Source organism: Saccopteryx leptura, chromosome 3 (genome assembly GCF_036850995.1).
Source record: "Saccopteryx leptura isolate mSacLep1 chromosome 3, mSacLep1_pri_phased_curated, whole genome shotgun sequence".
NCBI classification, from domain to species: domain Eukaryota; kingdom Metazoa; phylum Chordata; class Mammalia; order Chiroptera; family Emballonuridae; genus Saccopteryx; species Saccopteryx leptura.
The window spans coordinates 370,282,996-370,302,360 of record NC_089505.1 but is presented as its reverse complement, the minus strand read 5'-3'; the positions used below and the strand labels follow the sequence as shown (position 1 = coordinate 370,302,360).

Here is a 19,365-nt window from a genome sequence, read left to right as displayed (position 1 = left end):
CCCACCCGGCGGAGGCACATCCGAACGCTCCTCATATTCTTATCTAGCCTCTCCTCCTCCGTCTCTGTCCTTTCCTCCGTCCTCTGAAGACGCGCTGTTCTCTTCCGAACCTTCTCACTGAGTGTCCCGTCCACGCCTCGCATCTTGAACTTTCAAGAGATCTTGCTTCTGTTCTTGAAATGCCCTCTCTCGTATCACGCTGTTCTGTTTGTATTGATACATCCGCGGATGAGTATCTTCCCTTATCTCAGAGGCTCTTCGAGGGGGTTTGGCTGGAAGGCTCCGTCTCTCTGTTTGGCCGGTTTCCTCTGAGCTGCGTGTTCCTGGTTTGTGCTCCTGGTTTATTTTCTCTCTCCCACGGCCGAGGCCTTTCCGGTGGCTGTCTGCCAGGGGTCAGGAGCTGATCGGACACTCCAAAAACACAGGTGGGATGAGAGGATTTGTGGAATGAAGATGTCTTCCCTCCTGGGCTGTCCACGTTTCCCAGAGAGGACCCTGGTCCCGAGGCCGGCCTGAGGTTGAGGCCCCGCGGCCGCGCGGAGGACCTGGCCTGCCGGGTGACCACTCCTGTGCTCGCAGGCCTGGCCTCCCCACTCAGAAACCCTCCGCGGCCCTCTCCAGACACCCAGCCTCCAGACTCTGCCGGCCCCTCCAGTGTGCAGAGTGAGGAGGGCACCTGGGCGCCCGACCACTTCTGTGGCTGCTGTGCCCACCCCCGCCCGGGGTCGTGTGTGACTCGCTCGCTAAAGCTCTCCGGACGAGCACCGCCCCTTCCTGTTTGCTTCCCCTCACCCCGCAGGAGCTGGAGGAGGTGTACCAGGACGCGGCCAGCAACGTGCTGGTGGCCATCTGCAAGCACTCGTGGCGGGCGGTGGCCCAGCACCTGGAGACCGAGGTCCTGACGGGCGTCTTCCCACACCGCAGCGTCCTCTACGTGATGGGCATCTTGACCTCTGAACGTACGTCTTACCCTGGGGTCCTGTGGCACCCCCAGGCCAGCATGGCAGAGGTAGACCAGTGGGTAGGTACTGGGTTGCCCTGGTGGCCACCAGGGAAGGCTTCCAGGAAGAGGCAGCCAAGTCAAAGCTGTGCCTTGAGGGATCAGTAGGAGTTTGAGGAGGCAAGGGCGTGTATGCCTCAGGGCTTTAGGAACTGGTCAGCAGCATCAGGGAGGGGCTGGGTCAGTGGGAGGATATAGTGTGGCCTCAAAGTCCCTGCTTGGGAGTGTGAGTACCGAGGCCTGGGAGAAAGCAGGCTCCAGCTAGCCTTGGCTTTGCACCCTATCCTGGCACTGGGGGCTGGGTAGAGGTCCCTCTGTGCCTGGGTGGCCTGAGACCCCCAGGGTTGTCCCCAAAGCAGTCCCTCTCTCTGAGGTGGGGCTTTCCATCTCACAATGTCCTCCTCTCTGCCTTATATCTTCTCACCTTGAGGGGACCCCAGCACCTCCCAAAGGGCCATGCCAGAGGGACCCCTTCGTTCACCATTGGTGAGCCTCACGTGGCCTCCTGAGGTCACACAGCAAAGCCAGTGGGGCCAAACTCCCGCCCAGCTCTGCACCCCGAGCCCCAGCAGGGTTCACACTCCCGGAGCTCACTCCCGCCCAGCTCTGCACCCCAACCCCCCAGCAGGGTTCACACTCCCGGAGCTCACTCCCGCCCAGCTGTGCACCCCGAGCCCCAGCAGGGTTCACAGTCCCGGAGCTCACTCCCGCCCAGCTCTGCACCCCGAGCCCCAGCAGGGTCCACACTCCCGGAGCTCACTCCCGCCCAGCTCTGCACCCCCAGCCCCAGCAGGGTTCACACTCCCGGAGCTCACTCCCGCCCAGCTCTGCACCCCGAGCCCCAGCAGGGTTCCCACTCCCGGAGCTCACTCCCACCCAGCTCTGCACCCCGAGCCCCAGCAGGGTCCACACTCCCGGAGCTCACTCCCGCCCAGCTCTGCACCCCGAGCCCCAGCAGGGTCCACACTCCCGGAGCTCACTCCCGCCCAGCTCTGCACCCCGAGCCCCAGCAGGGTCCACACTCCCGGAGCTCACTCCCGCCCAGCTCTGCACCCCCAGCCCCAGCAGGGTTCACACTCCCGGAGCTCACTCCCGCCCAGCTCTGCACCCCAACCCCCAGCAGGGTTCACACTCCCGGAGCTCACTCCCGCCCAGCTCTGCACCCCGAGCCCCAGCAGGGTTCACACTCCCGGAGCTCACTCCCGCCCAGCTGTGCACCCCGAGCCCCAGCAGGGTCCACACTCCCGGAGCTCACTCCCGCCCAGCTCTGCACCCCGAGCCCCAGCAGGGTTCACACTCCCGGAGCTCACTCCCGCCCAGCTCTGCACCCCCAGCCCCAGCAGGGTTCACACTCCCGGAGCTCACTCCCGCCCAGCTCTGCACCCCCAGTCCCAGCAGGGTTCACAGTCCCGGAGCTCACTCCCGCCCAGCTCTGCACCCCGAGCCCCAGCAGGGTTCACACTCCCGGAGCTCACTCCCGCCCAGCTCTGCACCCCCAGTCCCAGCAGGGTTCACACTCCCGGAGCTCACTCCCGCCCAGCTCTGCACCCCGAGCCCCAGCAGGGTTCACACTCCCGGAGCTCACTCCCGCCCAGCTCTGCACCCCCAGCCCCAGCAGGGTTCACACTCCCGGAGCTCACTCCCGCCCAGCTCTGCACCCCGAGCCCCAGCAGGGTTCACAGTCCCGGAGCTCACTCCCGCCCAGCTCTGCACCCCGAGCCCCAGCAGGGTCCACACTCCCGGAGCTCACTCCCACCCTGCAGCTGAGACAGGCAGAGGCAGAACAGTGTCAGCTGGACTCAGTCCGGTGTCTGAGGGACGGGGAATATGGAGGCTGCGGTCCAGCACTGGACGTCAGACCCAGCCTCCAGTTCCCCCTCTCTCCCATAGGTGGGGTCTTCAGCCAGGAAGAGAAGGCATGCTGGGAGGAGAAGCTGACCAAGGTAGGGAGGGAGCCCAGACAACGGGGCCTTTTGTGGGGACAGTGGGGGGCGGGGGGAGCAGGACACATGCCAACCCGGTTGGGCACATGCTCAGCCCTGGGAGTGGGGGAGAGCCCCACTTTACTTAGGAGGGGAAGGGACCTGACCACAGTCATGGGGCTGGTTCCTGGGGAACTCAGGATTTGAACCTCGGCCCCTACATGCTGGGCACAGAACAGGCGTCCAGCACATACGCGGCCCTTCACACCCATCCTCAGGATGAGGGGTCCAGGACTGGGGGGGGGGGGCAGAGAGGATGCAGAGGCCAGATTTCAGAGCAGGGCCAGAAGGAAGCAGGTGGGAGTGGGCTGAAGATGCTGTCGTCAAGGCACAGGTCTGGGCGCGTCCATCTCTGACCACCCACCCACCTGGGAGGGCTGGTGCGGCTGGGAGAAGGGACAGGGACCCTGGCTAACCTGGATCCCAGGCCAAATCCAACCAGTCAGAGCCATGTGGCCCTGCTGAGCGACTTCGCCTCTCTGTACTTGAGTTTCCTCCTCTGTCAAACGGGGTAGGAGGACCCAGCTCAAAGGTCTGTTGTGAGCATCACCGGAAACAGAACCCTAACAAGGACTTGTTAACTGTTAGCTATTATAGCACATAAAGCAGCAACAGAAGAGCCATGGTTAAATGGCATCTGTACTGCTCACAAAAATTAGGGGATATTTCCAAATGAATATGAAGCGATGAAATATCCCCTAATTTGTGTGAGCGGTGTAGTCGAAATAGACCAGCAGCAGCAGTAGCAATATAGGTAATTAATAAAGAAATAAGACAGGAAATCACTTAGGGTACAGACGGCTGGAACAACCCAATTAACCAAATTGATCTAATTGACATTCTTTTCCAACATAAACAGGACATTTGATAGATTCAAGGCTGGGCCATACGTAAAGTTTTAATAAATGTAATAGGGCTGAAATCAAGCAGAGGACATACAGTTTGCAACCAGAACATAAATTAAAGCTCAATAGCGAATAAAAGACGCAGAAAAATTTCAAATATTTGGAAATCAGACAGCACACTTGTCAGTAACCCGGGTTCATCGCAGAAATCACAGGGGGGCTTGGAAAGTACTCAAGCCGAATGACAAGGAGAACGCCACACACGGAAATTTTGGGGTCCAACAGAGAGCCATGCTTAGAAAGAAATTTCTTTTATCTTTTTAAATTCCTGTGTTGGAAAAGAAAAGAAGAAAAGCATCTAGTGTTCTCTAAACCCTCGTTTTAAGAAGCTCTCATACAAAGAGCACACTAAACCCAAAGTTCGTGGACTACAAGAAGTAATAAAAATTAGAGGAGGATTCAAAGAAAGTTTCTAAAGGAACAAACAACAGAGAGTTTAAAACCTACACAGTAGCCTGACCAGGCAGTGGCGCAGTGGATAGAGAATCAGACTGGGACGCAGAGGACCCAGGTTCAAAACCCCAAGGTTGCCAGCTTGAGCTCAAGGTCACTGGCTTGAGCAAGGGGTCACTCGGTCTGCTGTACCCCCCCTGGTCAAGGCACATATGAGAAAGCAATCAATGAACTAAGAGGACCCAAGCTGTGGTGAGCTCAGAGCGTGACCAGGGGCAGGGCTCTGCAGGTGACCAGGGGCAGGCTGAGCCTGTGGTCAGGGCCAGTCCATTTTGGGGTGGACTGAGTGCTGGGTCCTTACCTCCCTCTGCTCGAGCCACTCGTGGGATGTCTCTAGGAGGGTGCACAGGTGTGTCGCAACGAAGAATTGATGCTTCTCATCTCTCTCCCTTCCGCTCTGTCAGTTCCTATCTGTCCCTTTCTCTGTCTCTCTGTCACAAAAAATATATATATATATACAGCAGGTCATTCAAAAAAGACTGACAAAGCGATGAGCTCCTTGATAGGTTGATCAAGAAAACTTAAACACACACACACACACTCAAAAGTAGAAATAATCAAGTATTAAGAACAAGAAAAAATAAAGAAAATTAAAACAAAAACCACAAAACACCAGTATCAGAAAAGCAGGAAGAGCACCACACAGCCTTCACACCTCAAACGGCAACAATGTAATATGACTCCAGTGAATGAGGCCATTTAGCTAGAACAGACAAAAGCCCTCAAAAGCACAAATGACAAACTGACAGGAGAAGACACAGAAACTCTGAGCAGTCCCGAGGAAATTCTACAGCACTATACACCTGTGCACCTGGGCTCAGGCGCTTCACTCGTTAATCCCATCACAGTCGAGAAAGAACGACACCAATTCTGCATAAATTCTCAGAAGAGAGGAGACAAAAGGATGATGAGTCAGGGCACCGAGTGGCTGGGGGTGGGCCAGGCTGGTGGAGACACCCCCCCCCCCTTCACAGGGAGAGCTCTGGCCCTGCCCACCTCCACCCCCCCATCTGCTCACAGATAGCCGTGAAGTCAGTCCAGTTCCTGAACACAGACGTGTGGTCCAAGGAGCTGCAGTGGGCACTCAGCAAGCCTGACCGGACACATCGGGAGCAGCCCCCAGAGAAGGTGGCCACACTCCACCTCCCCGCGGGCAGCCCCAGGCCCTAGAAAGAAACTGGCAGACCCAAGAGAAAGGTCCCCAGGGGTGTGGGGACCTGAGCAGTGGACTTAAAGCCACACCCCCAAAGCTCCACCACCAGGCAGGGGGGGAACTGATGGTCGCACAGAATTCTGCAGGAGCCCTGGCAGGCTCTCCAGGTGGACGGGGATGGACAGAGGTGGGATAGGCTCAGGACAGGAAGCTGAACCCTCCCCCAGGCCTTCCTGTTCATCTACTATGGGCTGATCCTTCAAGCTGAGGAGAACAGCGCCACGGTCAGGACACACCTGTGCACCCTCCTAGAGACATCCCACGAGTGGCCCGAGCAGAGGGAGGTGAGGACCCAGCACTCAGCCCATCCCAAAATGGACTGACCCTGACCACAGGCTCAGCCTGCCGCTGGTCACCTGCGGAGCCCTGCCCCTGGTCATGCTCTGAGCCCACCACAGCTTGGGTCCTCTTTGTGGTCACAGACCCAGTTCCTGGACCACCATCCCCACCTCTGGCTTATGTCTGCTCAGAGCTGGGAGTGGGAGTGGGGAGTGACTACAGGCCTCCAGGGAGTCACCTCTCTGCCTGCCTCCCCACCCACCCTCCAGACCCCAGACCCCTATGGGATTGGGCTCAGAGCTGCATGTCCTACAGGATGTGCAGGTATGGGAGATGCCTGTGACCTCAGAGGGGGCCCCTCTCTTTCTGGGCCTCAGTTCCCACACCCCGTGAGGGGCCAGGCCTGATCTTGGGACTCCACATGGTGGCTCTGCTCCCCCACCCCTTAGGGCATCGCGCTCACGGTGGGTCTGGCTGCCGTCCGCCACCTGGACCACGTGTGGGCCGTCCTGGAGCAGTTTGGCCGGAGCACACCCATCAAGTGCAGCCTCCACAGCTTCTCCCTAAAGGTACCAGCTCCAGTGTCATCGGGGCCTTGGCAAGGGACTGGGACGTCGGGGCCCTCCCCCTCCAGGAAGATCTGGCCCTCCCCAGCAGGGTGCCCTGGGGCAAGTTAGGGGCACAAGCTTTGGACCCCATGTCCTGGCCTCCAGTTCGGCCCCACCTCTCCGCCCACCTGCAGTGTGACACACACACACACACACACACACACACACACCCGTGCCTCAGCTTGCCCCTTTAATACTTTCTTCCTCCCTTGCCGGCAGTTGTAATTAAAACGAGCCAGGCGGTGCTCTGTGGCAGCTCCCACACCACTGTGGTAACCGCTGTGTGTCTGTTAGTAGTAGCTCTTTGGCCATGGGCCACATATCAAACATGAGACAAGGGCCAGAGGTCAACCTTGTGCCCCCGCGGAAGGATGGAGCGGCCATCCTCGCACTGTACCCTGGGTAATTCCCACAGGCAAGAAAAAATTCCTGCCTGACCAGGCGGTGGCGCAGTGGATAGAGCATCGGACTGGGATGCAGAGGACCCAGGTTCAAGACCTCAAGGTTGCCAGTTTGAGCACGGGCTCATCTGGCTTGAGCAAAAAAAAGCTCGCCAGCTTGGACCCAAGGTCGCTGGCTCAAGCAAGGGGTTATTCAGTCTGCTGAAGGCCCGCGGTCAAGGCACATATGAGAAAGCAATCAATGAACAACTAAAAGTGTCGCAATGAAAAACTGATGATTGATGCTTCTCATCTCTCTCTGTTCCTAGTCTGTCCCTATCTATCCTTCTCTCTGACTCTCTCTCTGTTCCTGAAAAAAAAAAAAAAAAGAATAATTTTCTCTATATTTCTACTGAGGTAAACTGAGGCCTGCCACCCCTCAGGGCACCCTGGTCAGGCCTGCGATGCCTCCCATCATGCTGCTCCAGAACCGGGGTCCAGCAGGGCCCTGATCTGCACCCCCCCCCCCAGCAGGGCCAGCTTCCGGAGAACCTGCGGTGGAAGTGGGCCAGCAGCACGATCCTCCTGGCCTACGGTCAGATGGCGGCCAAGGCCAAGGCCCAGATCCTCCCCTGGGTGGACAACGTCCTGTCACGGATGATCTTCTTCTTCCGCTACAGCTCCTGGGTACATCCAGCGCCCGGGGCTGCCCTCCCCCTCGCAGGTCCAGTGCCCGCCGCCCCTCCCCCTCGCAGGTCCAGTGCCCGCCGCCCCTCCCCCTCGCAGGTCCAGCGCCCGCGGCCAACCCACCCCCTCGCAGGTCCAGCGCCCGCGGCCGCCCCCCCCCCTCGCAGGTCCAGCGCCCGCGGCCCCCCCCCCCCCTCGCAGGTCCAGCGCCCGCGGCCAACCCACCCCCTCGCAGGTCCAGCGCCCGCGGCCGCCCCCCCCCTCGCAGGTCCAGCGCCCGTGGCCGCCCCCCCCCCTCGCAGGTCCAGCGCCCGCGGCCAACCCACCCCCTCGCAGGTCCAGCGCCCGCGGCCGCCCCTCCCTCTCGCAGGTCCAGCGCCCGGGGCCGCCCGTCCCCCTCGCAGGTCCAGCGCCCGGGGGCCGCCCGTCCCCCTCGCAGGTCCAGCGCCCGGGGGCCGCCCCTCCCCCTCGCAGGTCCAGCGCCCGGGGCCGCCCCTCCCCCTCGCAGGTCCAGCGCCCGGGGGCCGCCCCTCCCCCTCGCAGGTCCAGTGCGGCCGCCCCTCCCCCTCGCAGGTCCAGTGCGGCCGCCCCTCCCCCTCGCAGGTCCAGTGTCCGGGGCCGCCCCTCCCCCTCGCAGGTCCAGTGTCCGGGGCCGCCCCTCCCCCTCGCAGGTCCAGTGTCCGGGGCCGCCCCTCCCCCTCGCAGGTCCAGCGTCCGGGGCCGCCCCTCCCCCTCGCAGGTCCAGTGTCCGCGGCCGTCCCTCCCCCTCGCAGGTCCAGCGCCCGGGGGCCGCCCCTCCCCCTCGCAGGTCCAGCGCCCGGGGCCGCCCCTCCCCCTCGCAGGTCCAGCGCCCGGGGGCCGCCCCTCCCCCTCGCAGGTCCAGCGCCCGGGGCCGCCCCTCCCCCTCGCAGGTCCAGCGTCCGGGGCCGCCCCTCCCCCTCGCAGGTCCAGTGTCCGCGGCCGTCCCTCCCCCTCGCAGGTCCAGCGCCCGGGGGCCGCCCCTCCCCCTCGCAGGTCCAGCGCCCGGGGGCCGCCCCTCCCCCTCGCAGGTCCAGCGCCCGGGGCCGCCCCTCCCCCTCGCAGGTCCAGTGCGGCCGCCCCTCCCCCTCGCAGGTCCAGTGTCCGCGGCCGCCCCTCCCCCTCGCAGGTCCAGCGCCCGGGGGCCGCCCCTCCCCCTCGCAGGTCCAGCGCCCGGGGCCGCCCCTCCCCCTCGCAGGTCCAGCGCCCGGGGGCCGCCCCTCCCCCTCGCAGGTCCAGTGTCCGGGGGCCGCCCCTCCCCCTCGCAGGTCCAGCGCCCGGGGGCCGCCCCTCCCCCTCGCAGGTCCAGCGCCCGGGGGCCGCCCCTCCCCCTCGCAGGTCCAGCGCCCGGGGGCCGCCCCTCCCCCTCGCAGGTCCAGCGCCCGGGGGCCGCCCCTCCCCCTCGCAGGTCCAGCGCCCGCGGCCGCCCCTCCCCCTCCCAGGCCTGCGGCCGGCCACGTGGAAGCGGCTCTCACTCTCTCCTGCCCTCTCCACCTCCTGGCTCCCGGGCCTGTCCCCCTGCGCCAGGATGAGACCCTGAAGCACAGCTTCCTGGCTGCCATCCGCATGCTGGTGGAGGCCATCAGCCGCAACAGCGGCGCCCACAGCTACCAGTTCTCCCAGCTCTCCGAGCTTCTAGAATGTCTGATGGTGAGTGCCGGTCCCCGGGGCAGGGGAGGTGGACAGAGCGAGGGCGCCCACTCCTCAGGCCAGCAGTGTTCACAGGGGGCAATGGCCGGGGAAGGGGGCGGCAGCTGGATTTCTAGAGCCTGTACAAGCCTCCCACGGGCTTTCACACCTGGAAACCAACCCATGTCCCCCACTTCACGTGGTGCTCCCAGGGACCCTGCGCTGGCCAGCGACGGCCGCCTCACAGCTGACGTCCCTGAGGCCCAGAGAAGCCCAGCCCACCCATTCTGCTCATGCCGACTTAGAGAAGACCAGTAGGTCCTAGGGGTGGTGGCCTCACAGAGCCCCAGGTTAGGGAGGAAACACACTAGTGACAATTACGAGTCGTCACAGTAGCACTCCCTATTTGCTGAGCTCCTGCTGCGCCTCTCTTCATGCCTGGCGCGTGCAGCAACGCCACGTTCTCTGAACAAACAGAGCTCAGAGTGGTTGGGGACATGCCCAAGGCCACGGAGCTCGTGCACAGCGAAGCAGCATGTGGGCCTGACCCATCTGATTCTAAGGTCCACGCTCTAGTTCTCAACGTGGGGGCCAGGCCACCCCGTGGGCGAGGAGCTGGAGCAGAGTCCTGCGGTGGCCACACAGGCGCCGGGCACTGAGGTCTGCAGGCAGAGATCAGACTTGGTGTCAGGAGTGGGGTCGGCCCAGCCGTGAGTGACAGCGCCCCCCCCCCAGTGACAGCACCCCCCCCCCGGGCGTTCACAGGTTCTGATGGAGAAGGAACCCAAGAACACCCTGTGCACGTCCACACGCCAGCAGGTCATGCACGTCACCTGCAGCCTCTGGTAGGCGCCCAGCCCCCCGCAGGGCCTTCCCGGCATCAGACAGCACCTCGCCATCGGTGGGGTGCCAGCAAGACAGCCCAGCAGGGAGAGGTCAGAGGTCAAGGCCCCGCTGGGCAGGGCTAGCCCCCCGGCTGTGGGGGATGGGCAGCTCCTAGGGGCCTGAGCACTCAGTCTGGGCACACAGCTGCTCCCCAGAACTAAGCTGACTCCCCTACACACTCAAGGTCACAGCAGTCACTCCGGCACGATCCAAGCTGCAGGCAGGGTCTAGAGCGGGCTTCCGTAGTCAGAGGAGCAAATACAAAGGGAAGCTGAATTTACTCTCCAGCCATCATCCCAGGGAAGGGAGGGAGACTCGGGAACCCCAAGGCAGTGGCAGGCCCTGAGTTAGCTGCCCGCCACAGGCGGGGTGAGGGGGGACCTGGCCTCCCTGCCCTGGCCAGTTCACAGTGGGTCTGACTAGGAAGCGGAGGCTCAGGGCTGCAGGCTCTCCGACTGCAGGGGCACACACCAGGCACCCGCCAAGCATCCTGCGGGCCCAGCCCTGCACGTGGCAGGTGGCAGGTGGAACTGGAGGGCCTTCCCCAGAGTGGACAGACCAGGTTCAAATCCCAGGGGTGCAACCAGGGCAGGGAGATACCAGACTGCCCCATAAAAGGGTGCTCAGGGGGCAGCCCCTGCTCCCAGCCTGTCCGGTGAGTCCCTTGCAAATCCCTGCGGAAGTTCGTTGCACAGGAGGCTCACCACAGGACACAGAGGGACAAGGCTGGGGAGGCAGAGTGTACACGTGAGCCTCTGGTTAAGGGGGAAAGGCGAGAGGGGAGGGAATGCCCGCTCCTGGCTGCACCGACAGCTGCCCCCTTCCCACCCCCAGCTCTCACACCCCTCCCCCCCCGCCTTCTGTCCTCCACACAGTAAACTGAGGCCGACCCTGGACTCAGAGAAGAAATCGCGGTTCCTGTCCGTCTGCCTCCGCAGCGTGCTGACCCTGCCGGAGCTGGACGTCCTAGAGAAGCACACCTGCCTCTTCCTGGAGCCACCCAACATCCAGGTGCAAGCTGGGTGCCTGCACCCCTTCTCCAGCGGGGGCCCTCGGGCAGTGCATCCGGCTCTGCCTGCTGCCCAGGTGCCGGCAGGGAGCTGGTGTCCACTGAGCTCCTGCTACACCAGACCCTGCATTGACCTTCCTAGCAGCAACTCAGAGAGCTGAAGGGAGCTCCCTAGGGCACCCAGGGGGCCGAGGGTCAGTGCCCGAGGGCTCTGTTCTGATGGGCTGTGATGGAGGGTGGCCTGGGTTATTTTCTGTGGCCCCCTCCCTCCCTGCGCATGCCTGGACAGCCAAGCAGTAGAGATTGGGGTCTGTCTAACATGGAGGACCCAAGAATTGGAACCAGCTACGTAACTTGCCAGGACCCCTGCAAAATGAAAATGTGGGACTCTCGTTTAAAATCTGTTAAGAGTTTTAAGACGAGGGTGGCTCAGCAGTGCACGGGGCACTCAGAGCCCTTCCGAGATCAGGCCCTGCGCGGGGTGGACACCTAGGAAGCCAGCCTTACCAGAGATGAACTTGCCTCGGCCACGGGGAATCCTGTACCCTTGGGCAAGCCCAGAGCACCCTCCCGCTCAGTCTCCCCATCTGTCAAATAGGGACTGTGTGGGCCCTTCCTGGGCCTGCGTGAGCTCTCTGGGGCGGCCTGGCCTGGGCAGTCTGCAGGAAATGGGCAGCCCCAGCTCCAAGAGGCCAAAAGCACTCAACCCGCACACGCCTTTCCCCTCCGTCCACCCACTGGGGTTTGGCAGCCACCTGACCGTTCAGCATCCCCACACAGACCCTCTACTACGAGACCTCCACGGCGCTGGACCAGATGCTGCAGGCCTTCATCACGCAGAACCCCACGGCAGAGGAGCTGCACTTCCTGCTGTCGGTGAGCTGGGGGGGGGGGGGCAGTGCAGGGGGGGGGCACAGGCAGGGCTGGGTGACCGCCTGCAGGAGGAGGTCCTGGAGGAGACGAGGCCGGAAGGGAGGGGTGGGGGGCAGTGCAGGGGGGGGCGCAGGCAGGGCTGGGCCCCAGGGTGACCGCCTGCAGGAGGAGGTCCTGGAGGAGACGAGGCCTGAAGGGGGATGGGGGGCAGTGCAAGGGGGGGGGCGCAGGCAGGGCTGGGCCCTAGGGTGACTGCCTGCAGGAGGAGGTCCTGGAGGAGTCGAGGCCTGAAGGGGGGGGCAGTGCAGGGGGGGGGGGGCGCAGGCAGGGCTGGGCCCTAGGGTGACTGCCTGCAGGAGGAGGTCCTGGAGGAGACAAGGCCTGAAGGGGGGGTGGGGGGCAGTGCAGCGGGGGGGGGGGGCGCGGGGGGGGGCTGGGCCCCAGGGTGACCGCCTGCAGGAGGAGGTCCTGGAGGAGGTCCTGGAGGAGACGAGGCCTGAAGGGGGGGTGGCCCAGGAGGCTCTAGAGCTGAGCTCTTTAGGGATCACAGTGATTTGGGACTAGTGGGGAGGAGGGGCATGGGAGCAGGTGCAGCCAAGTGGTGAAGGGGCCTTAAATGCCACACTGAAGGGAGCTCTTGAGGAAACAGGCCATGGTCCGGCCCTGGCCGGGACCTGCCCTCCCACTCCCCAGAGAACATTCCCCGCAGCAGTGTCCCCATCTATAAGGGGTTTTTATGAGCCCACCACCCCACTCTCTCACCTGCCTTCTGGGGGCAGGAAGGAGACCAGTCAATAGTCAGTGACAGTATCCAGAGGCAGAAAAAGACCCAGACAGGTCAGAGGTCAAGGTCACTGGGACTCTCCTAATGAGGACTAAGGAGAAGGAAGGGGGAAGGGGGGAGGGGGAGGGGGGAGGGGAGGGGGGAGGGGAGGGGGAAGGGAAGGAAAGGGAAGGGCCCTGCAGGTAGAAGGCACACCAGGCAACTGAACAGCACACATGAGTACAATGAGCCCAAACGGAGAGGGTTCTGCATGGCCAGGGCATGAGCAGGGTGCTCAGGGTGAAGTCAGGCCAGCAGGGACTCCCAACCCAGGGGGCAACGATGGAAGTCGGGCTGTGTGAGCATGGCTAGGAAGAAATCGCATCAGCATTTTCACTCACCTCAAGCTGCAGAGTAGTAGCATGTCCCTCCCCCGAGAACGTGGCTGACAAACCACAGCAGTGCCAGAGTGGCTGTCTGCCACCAGTGGAAAAGTCACAGATGTCATAGGGCAAAACCACGTCACAGAATCCCCAAGTACTGTTTTCCGTCCAGAATCACTACTCTACTCAGATATCGCCTTAACAAAGAGACTCTAATTTGGCTTCAAACTGTTCACCATAACTGGCTTCCTGGGCCTTGGTCTCCCTTTATAACTCCGTGCGTTTGGGACGCGCCCAGCAAAGCCTTGTTCTGGAAAGGGCCACGCTGTGCGCGACAGGTTAACAATCAGGAGGCTCAGAGGGCTCTGACCAGCAGGGGTGTCCCGGCGACGAAAGGAGGAAAACACTCCCAAGATAGCGGGGCTGCCGGGGGCGTGGGCGGGGCGTGGGCGGAGACGGTGCAAGGGACAAAGCAGCCTCACCCCGCAAGGGTGGAGGTCGAGGGGGCGGAGCCTAAGTCTATGGTGGGCGGGCCCTGAACCTCGCTTATATAAGCTCCTTGCCGGGGGCGTGGCCAGAGCCGAGGTGGGCGGGGTATGAGGTGAGGGTGTGGCCTCGCTGTGGGTGAGCAGCGCCCGGCCAGAGCGGGGTCCCGGGCTACAGCACCCTTCCTGCCCCCCGCCCAACTGCAGCACTTGTACGTCTGGCTGGCGTCGGATAAGGTGCACGAGCGGCAACGGGCTGTGAAAAGCTGCATAGGACTCCTCAGGTTCCTGTGCAAGAACCTCCACCTGGACGTGAGTACGCGGCTCTCTGGCCCCTCGCCCCACACCCCACACCCTCTCTGCAGTCCCAGCCAAACCCCTCCCAAAGCCCGCCAGGGTTCTTAGGGTTCAAGACCCCGTGTGCCCTTGCCACCAACACAGGGTGGATTCCTGAGTACCCTGCGGTGGCCGGATAACCCACCTTTTTACATACGAGGAAACAAGCCTGGGTGGGCGTTAAGGACCTCTCGAGTCCTCCCAGCTGGGCTTTGAACCCAGGTGCCCTGACGCTTGACCCAGGAGACTGGGCTCTTGTCCATGCACCTTGAAGCCGGACCCTGAGCCTCAGCCTCTCACCCCTGAAATGGGGGGAAATGATCCCTCAGAGGCTTACAGTGGGAACCAGAGGAAGTGGGGGTCCTGAAGGGCTCGTAAGGTGTGCGGCCCTGCCCCAGACTAGGGTTAGCAGTTACTACAGGGACAGCCACCACCCCATCGCCCTCGGTCCATCATGGAGACACCCTTCTGTTCAGGGGTCCCAGGTTAGCCTCCCTCTCTGTCCCTGCCGTTCCGGGTTTGAATGAAGGTCAGCCCATATTCAGGGAATGAGATGTATACTTCATCTGTCAGTCAAAAATCAGCATTGATTCCTTAAGGTGCCTCGTGGGGAGGTCGGGAAATTAGTTCCTGGGCGTGGTGCTGGCTAGCGAGGTCTGCTCTGCCCACGGCTCACTGCGCAGACTCCTCCAGCGCGCCCATGACGAGGAGGACCCCTTGAGAGGGGATCCAAGTGGCTTCAATTTACTCGAAATCAATGCCTACAGCATGGAACCAGAACGAGGGACAGGCGGGTGCCTGCGGCGCAACATTTATGGGGCGCCAAAACACGCTGCCGTCAAGATCGATAATGTTTTGATGTGACACTCTAAACAATATTAAGCTGGCACGCCGTGGCCCCTGGGCTGGCTGCCTGCTGCTATAAATAAAGTTTTAGGAGGGAGAACCAGGTCTGGGATTAGGGCGAAGCCGGTGGGGCCGGGTCATGGAAACGGAGTCCCACGCTGTCTTTGTTTACAATTGGGCAACTTACTTTATCGCTGCGTTTTCCCATTCCTCTTAATATTTCTAAGTATGCCATGAAACTCTTATTTCTCTTGATCTCTGAGTTTTTTGACCACCCCTTACATTGTGCCCAAACCCAAACCCCAGCCCTGTCCCCTGATTGGAAGAGGTCCATTCTGACCTGGCTGCGTGGGAGAGGGAGGGGGGGGGGCGCTCCATGGGCTCCGTGGATGGGTTCTGCCCTTAGAGGTTGCCCCGCATGACCCTCCACCTACAGCCAAAAGAAGATTTCAAACGGATGGGGCAGCTGATGGGCATGCTGGGGGTCCTGTGCCAGGACCCGGACGTGGCCACCCAGAACTTCAGCCTGGAAGGGTTGGGCCATCTCTATGAACTCCTGATGCATCAGAAAGGTGAGCCGCTGCAGGCCACCACAGGGGACCCACTGCCACCTAGCCACAGCCTCGGCCCAACCCACGCCAGCACTCCTGAGCTCAGATCCCCCCAGCCGGCCCCCAAACCTGCTTCTAACCTCAACCACAGTGCTCTGATGGCCTCACCCGGACCCCCATTCCCAAACTTGGGCACAGGCCTGACTTTGGTTACCAGTGACCCCACCCTAACTCCCGCCTGTCCCAACCTAGACCCCAAGCCTGCCTTTGCCCCACGCTCACCCCGCCTGGTGACCCGGCCCACAGAGGCTTTCCTGCAGGAAGCACTTTCCCAGGACAGCAACCACGGAGACCAGCGCTGGACCAGCGGAGACCAGAAGCTGACTCCCTCCGTCCCCCGGAGGATGGTGCTGCTAAAGGACCGCGTCCTCCAGCTTGGCAGCAAACAAGTCATCAAGGTCAAAGCCCTTAGAATCGTGGGCAGGTCTGGGTGGGGGGCCATGGCCATGCTCTGCACCGACCCCCACCGCAACCCCCTCTAACAGGGTTCTGGCTGCTGGTGCAGCCAGGCTGGACCCAGGGGGTCAGCACCGGGCCAGGGAGTGCATATTAAAACCTAGGCCAGGATCTCGCCTACATCGTTGGTAGTTAACTGACAGCTTTTGGAGAAGCCCAGGCCCTGGGGCCGGGACAGGGGAGTGGGGCCTAGAGGGAATTGGAGGGAGGGGCTGGGGACAGACTCGGGGGTCCACAGCCTAGGCTTGAGTCCCAGCTCTGTGTCTCACTGCTTCAATCTTGGACAAGCTCCTTCTCTCTGAGCCTCAGTCTTCCTCTGTAAAATGGGCACAGTGGTACCAATGATATCCCAGCCTCCACAAATGGCGCTGTTGGGGCCACTGTCATGGTAGGGGTTCTCTGAGGCACCATACGACACCTTTCCCTTGGAGTCTGGTTTTTGCAGGATGACCACTCTGCAGAAATATGCTCTACTCCTGATTTTCCCTGGTGCCCCTCCTCGTCCTCGGCTCCTCCACAGGCACAGCCTGTCTGCCCTCTCCCACTGTCACCGGCTCTACCTTGGCCAGATCCCCCTTGGTCAATGGCTTGAGGGAGTGTTCCCCGGTGTCCCTTCCATCACCACAGCAAACTCCCCTGCCTTTGTGACATTTCATGTTGCATTTGAATTGCATGAGCTCTGAAGGCTGAGCACTGGGTAGGGCTGGGTGCTGGTGTAGGCGGGCTGGGTGGCATGGAGCCTGGTGCCACGTTCTGGGTGGGCAGTTCATGGTGTCTCTGACATGACGACTTCGGCTTGCCCGTTCTTGGTGTTGAACCCATGGCTAGTGAAGACCCTGTGTGTGTGCTTGTCAGTTGCCCTCGTTAGAGCTTGTGCACTCCCCCCCAGAAGTGGGGTCTCAGGAGGGCCTGGCGCAGGGCCCAGTGGGACAGCCAGCTTTCAGTAACCGCCCCTTAAGTTGAACCCAGGGCGAAGAAGTGGTAAGGGCCCGGCAGGTTCTGAATCTAGTCCTGGCTGACTCCGGAACCGAGCTCTCTGCAGCTGCAGTGAGCTGTCAGTGAGGCTGATCAGAGGTTTAACACGGAGACCTAAAGCCCTCAGGCCAGCACATCAATCATCCAGGCCAGAGTGCGGGAACCTGGCTTGTCCACAGTTTATGCCGGGGAAAAAAAAAGTAAGAAAGCCTGGGCCAGAGGCAGAGGCAGAGCAGGAAGGGAGCATTCCACTGGCCATCAGCTCAGTGGGGACCAGTGGTGAGGGACGCCAGGGCATTTGGGCCCTCAGATGGACTGAGTTACTTGTAGCGTAACGTCCAGGACCTGAGAAGGGACAGTCTGCCCGCCTTGCACTGTCCCTGAACACCGAGAATGGGTGTTCAGCCCTCGCTCTCCTATGGATAAGTGGCAGTGATGGACAGGGGCACAGAGAGGGGACAGGATGGGAGAGGGTACTGATCAAGGAAATGTTTGGAGAACAGACCTGGGTTCTGTCCCAAGTCTGCTCTTGATTCCCTGTGTGGTCTAGGTTCCCTGTACCTTCATCACTACTACCTCCTTTGTCCTCACCACCACCACCACCACTATTTCCATCACCACCACCATCACCATCATGAACACCACCATCACCACCACCATCACCACCATCACCACCACCATCACCACCATCACTACCATCATCACCATCATCACCATCACCATCATCACCACCATCACCACCATCACCACCATCACTACCATCATCACCATCATCACCATCACCACCATCACCACCATCACTACCATCATCACCATCATCACCACCATCACCATCATGAACACCACCATTATCACCATTACCATCATCACCACCATCACCACCATCATCACCACCATCACTACCATCATCACCACCATCACCACCATCACTACCATCATCACCACCATCACCACCATCATCACCACCATCACCATCATCACCACCACCATCGTCACCACCATCACCATCATCACCACCACCACCACTGTTTCCATCACCACCACCATTACCATCATGAACACCACCATTATCACCATTACCATCATCACCACCATCACCACCATCACCATCGTCACCACCACCATCACCATCATCACCATCATCACCACCACCACCACCACCATCACCACCATCACCATCATCACCACCACCATCATCACCATCACTGATTCTACTATCACTGTCACCCCATCTGACATTTATCATGCTCTGAGTTAAAGTAAAACATCCCCAAAGTATTTACCCATCCTGAAATTGTAGTATTCTAGAATTCTGAACATCTAAACACCATTCAAGTTGAATTTCTTCACATTCTAAATCCTAAAACTTGAACTAAAATTTAACATTTTAGCAAACAGCTTTAAATGTAATCTTCTAACAAATGTCTAACCAGATTTGTAATAGCCTAATATTCTTTTTTAAAAGCTAGTATAAAATATAAATATTCTACTGAAATTATTCTCACATTCTGACAACCAATAACCTATTGTTCCTACAAAAATTTTTATCAAAATTTTAGAAGATTCTACTTATTTTATTTTTTTAATTTTATTTATTCATTTTTAGAAAGGAGAGAGAGCGGGAGAGAGACAGAGAGGGAAAGACAGAGAGAAGGGGGAGGAGCTGGAAGCATCAACTCCCCTATGTGCCTTGACCGGGCAAGCCCAGGGTTTCAAACCGGTGACCTCAGCATTTCCAGGTCGACGCTTTTATCCACTGTGCCACCACAGGTCAGGCCTTTTTTTGCAAAATTTTAGAAGATTCTAATAAATATTCTAACATCCATTATTTAGTACTTTTTTTTTTTTCATTTTTCCTAAGCTGGAAACGGGGAAGCAGTCAGACAGACTCCCGCATGCGCCCGACCAGGATCCACCTGGCATACCCACCAGGGGGCGATGCTCCACCCATCCGGGGCATTGCTCTGTTGCGTCCAGAGCCATTCTAGCGCCTGAGGCTGAGGCCACAGAGCCATCCCCAGTGCCCGGGCCATCTTTGCCCCAATGGAGCCTCGCTGCGGGAGGGGAAGAGAGAGACAGAGAGGAAGGAGAGGGGGAGGGGTGGAGAAGCAGATGGGCACTTCTCCTGTGTGCCCCGGCCGGGAATCGAACCCGAGACTCCTGCACACCAGGCCAATGCTCTAATGCTGAGCCAACTGGCCAGGGCCTAGTACTTATTTTTATATCGAATATACATACAAACATTTAGCACACTTTCAAAAATTTTAACAACTATCCTAACATGCAAAGGAACATTTTATTATCCTTACTATTTTTGCAAACGTTATAATTTTCTATCAGGCTTCCCAGCTCTCGCCCCACCCCCAGGGTTTCATCTTCCTGATGATCAGGTGCTCCGAGTCCCAGCCTTCCACCAGAGCTCTCCGGGCGGCTGGCAGTGTCTACGTCCACACCATGCAAGGCAGCCACCGGCCACGCGTGGCTCTGAGCACTTGAACTGTGGCCAGTACAACTGAGGAACTGAATTTTACATTTCACTTAATTAAGTCAAGTTTGAATAGCTACGTGCAGCCATGTCGGGTGGCTTCC

General features: G+C 60.2%; 1 protein-coding gene across 1 annotated transcript in view; it reads left to right on the top strand.

The window, feature by feature from the left end:
* The window catches only part of LOC136398603 (maestro heat-like repeat family member 5), a 47,809-nt gene that overhangs the window by 7,966 nt on the left and 20,478 nt on the right, over positions 1-19,365 (top strand). Inside the window, exons 5-17 of the mRNA XM_066372773.1 lie at positions 800-959; positions 2,891-2,943; positions 5,361-5,468; positions 5,721-5,837; positions 6,282-6,401; positions 7,361-7,507; positions 9,053-9,175; positions 9,920-9,999; positions 10,915-11,125; positions 11,829-11,924; positions 13,760-13,864; positions 15,171-15,348; positions 15,610-15,743. Of these exons, the coding sequence (XP_066228870.1) occupies positions 800-959; positions 2,891-2,943; positions 5,361-5,468; positions 5,721-5,837; positions 6,282-6,401; positions 7,361-7,507; positions 9,053-9,175; positions 9,920-9,999; positions 10,915-11,125; positions 11,829-11,924; positions 13,760-13,864; positions 15,171-15,348; positions 15,610-15,743 (1,632 nt within the window). The remainder of the gene's footprint in view (positions 1-799; positions 960-2,890; positions 2,944-5,360; positions 5,469-5,720; positions 5,838-6,281; positions 6,402-7,360; positions 7,508-9,052; positions 9,176-9,919; positions 10,000-10,914; positions 11,126-11,828; positions 11,925-13,759; positions 13,865-15,170; positions 15,349-15,609; positions 15,744-19,365) is intronic.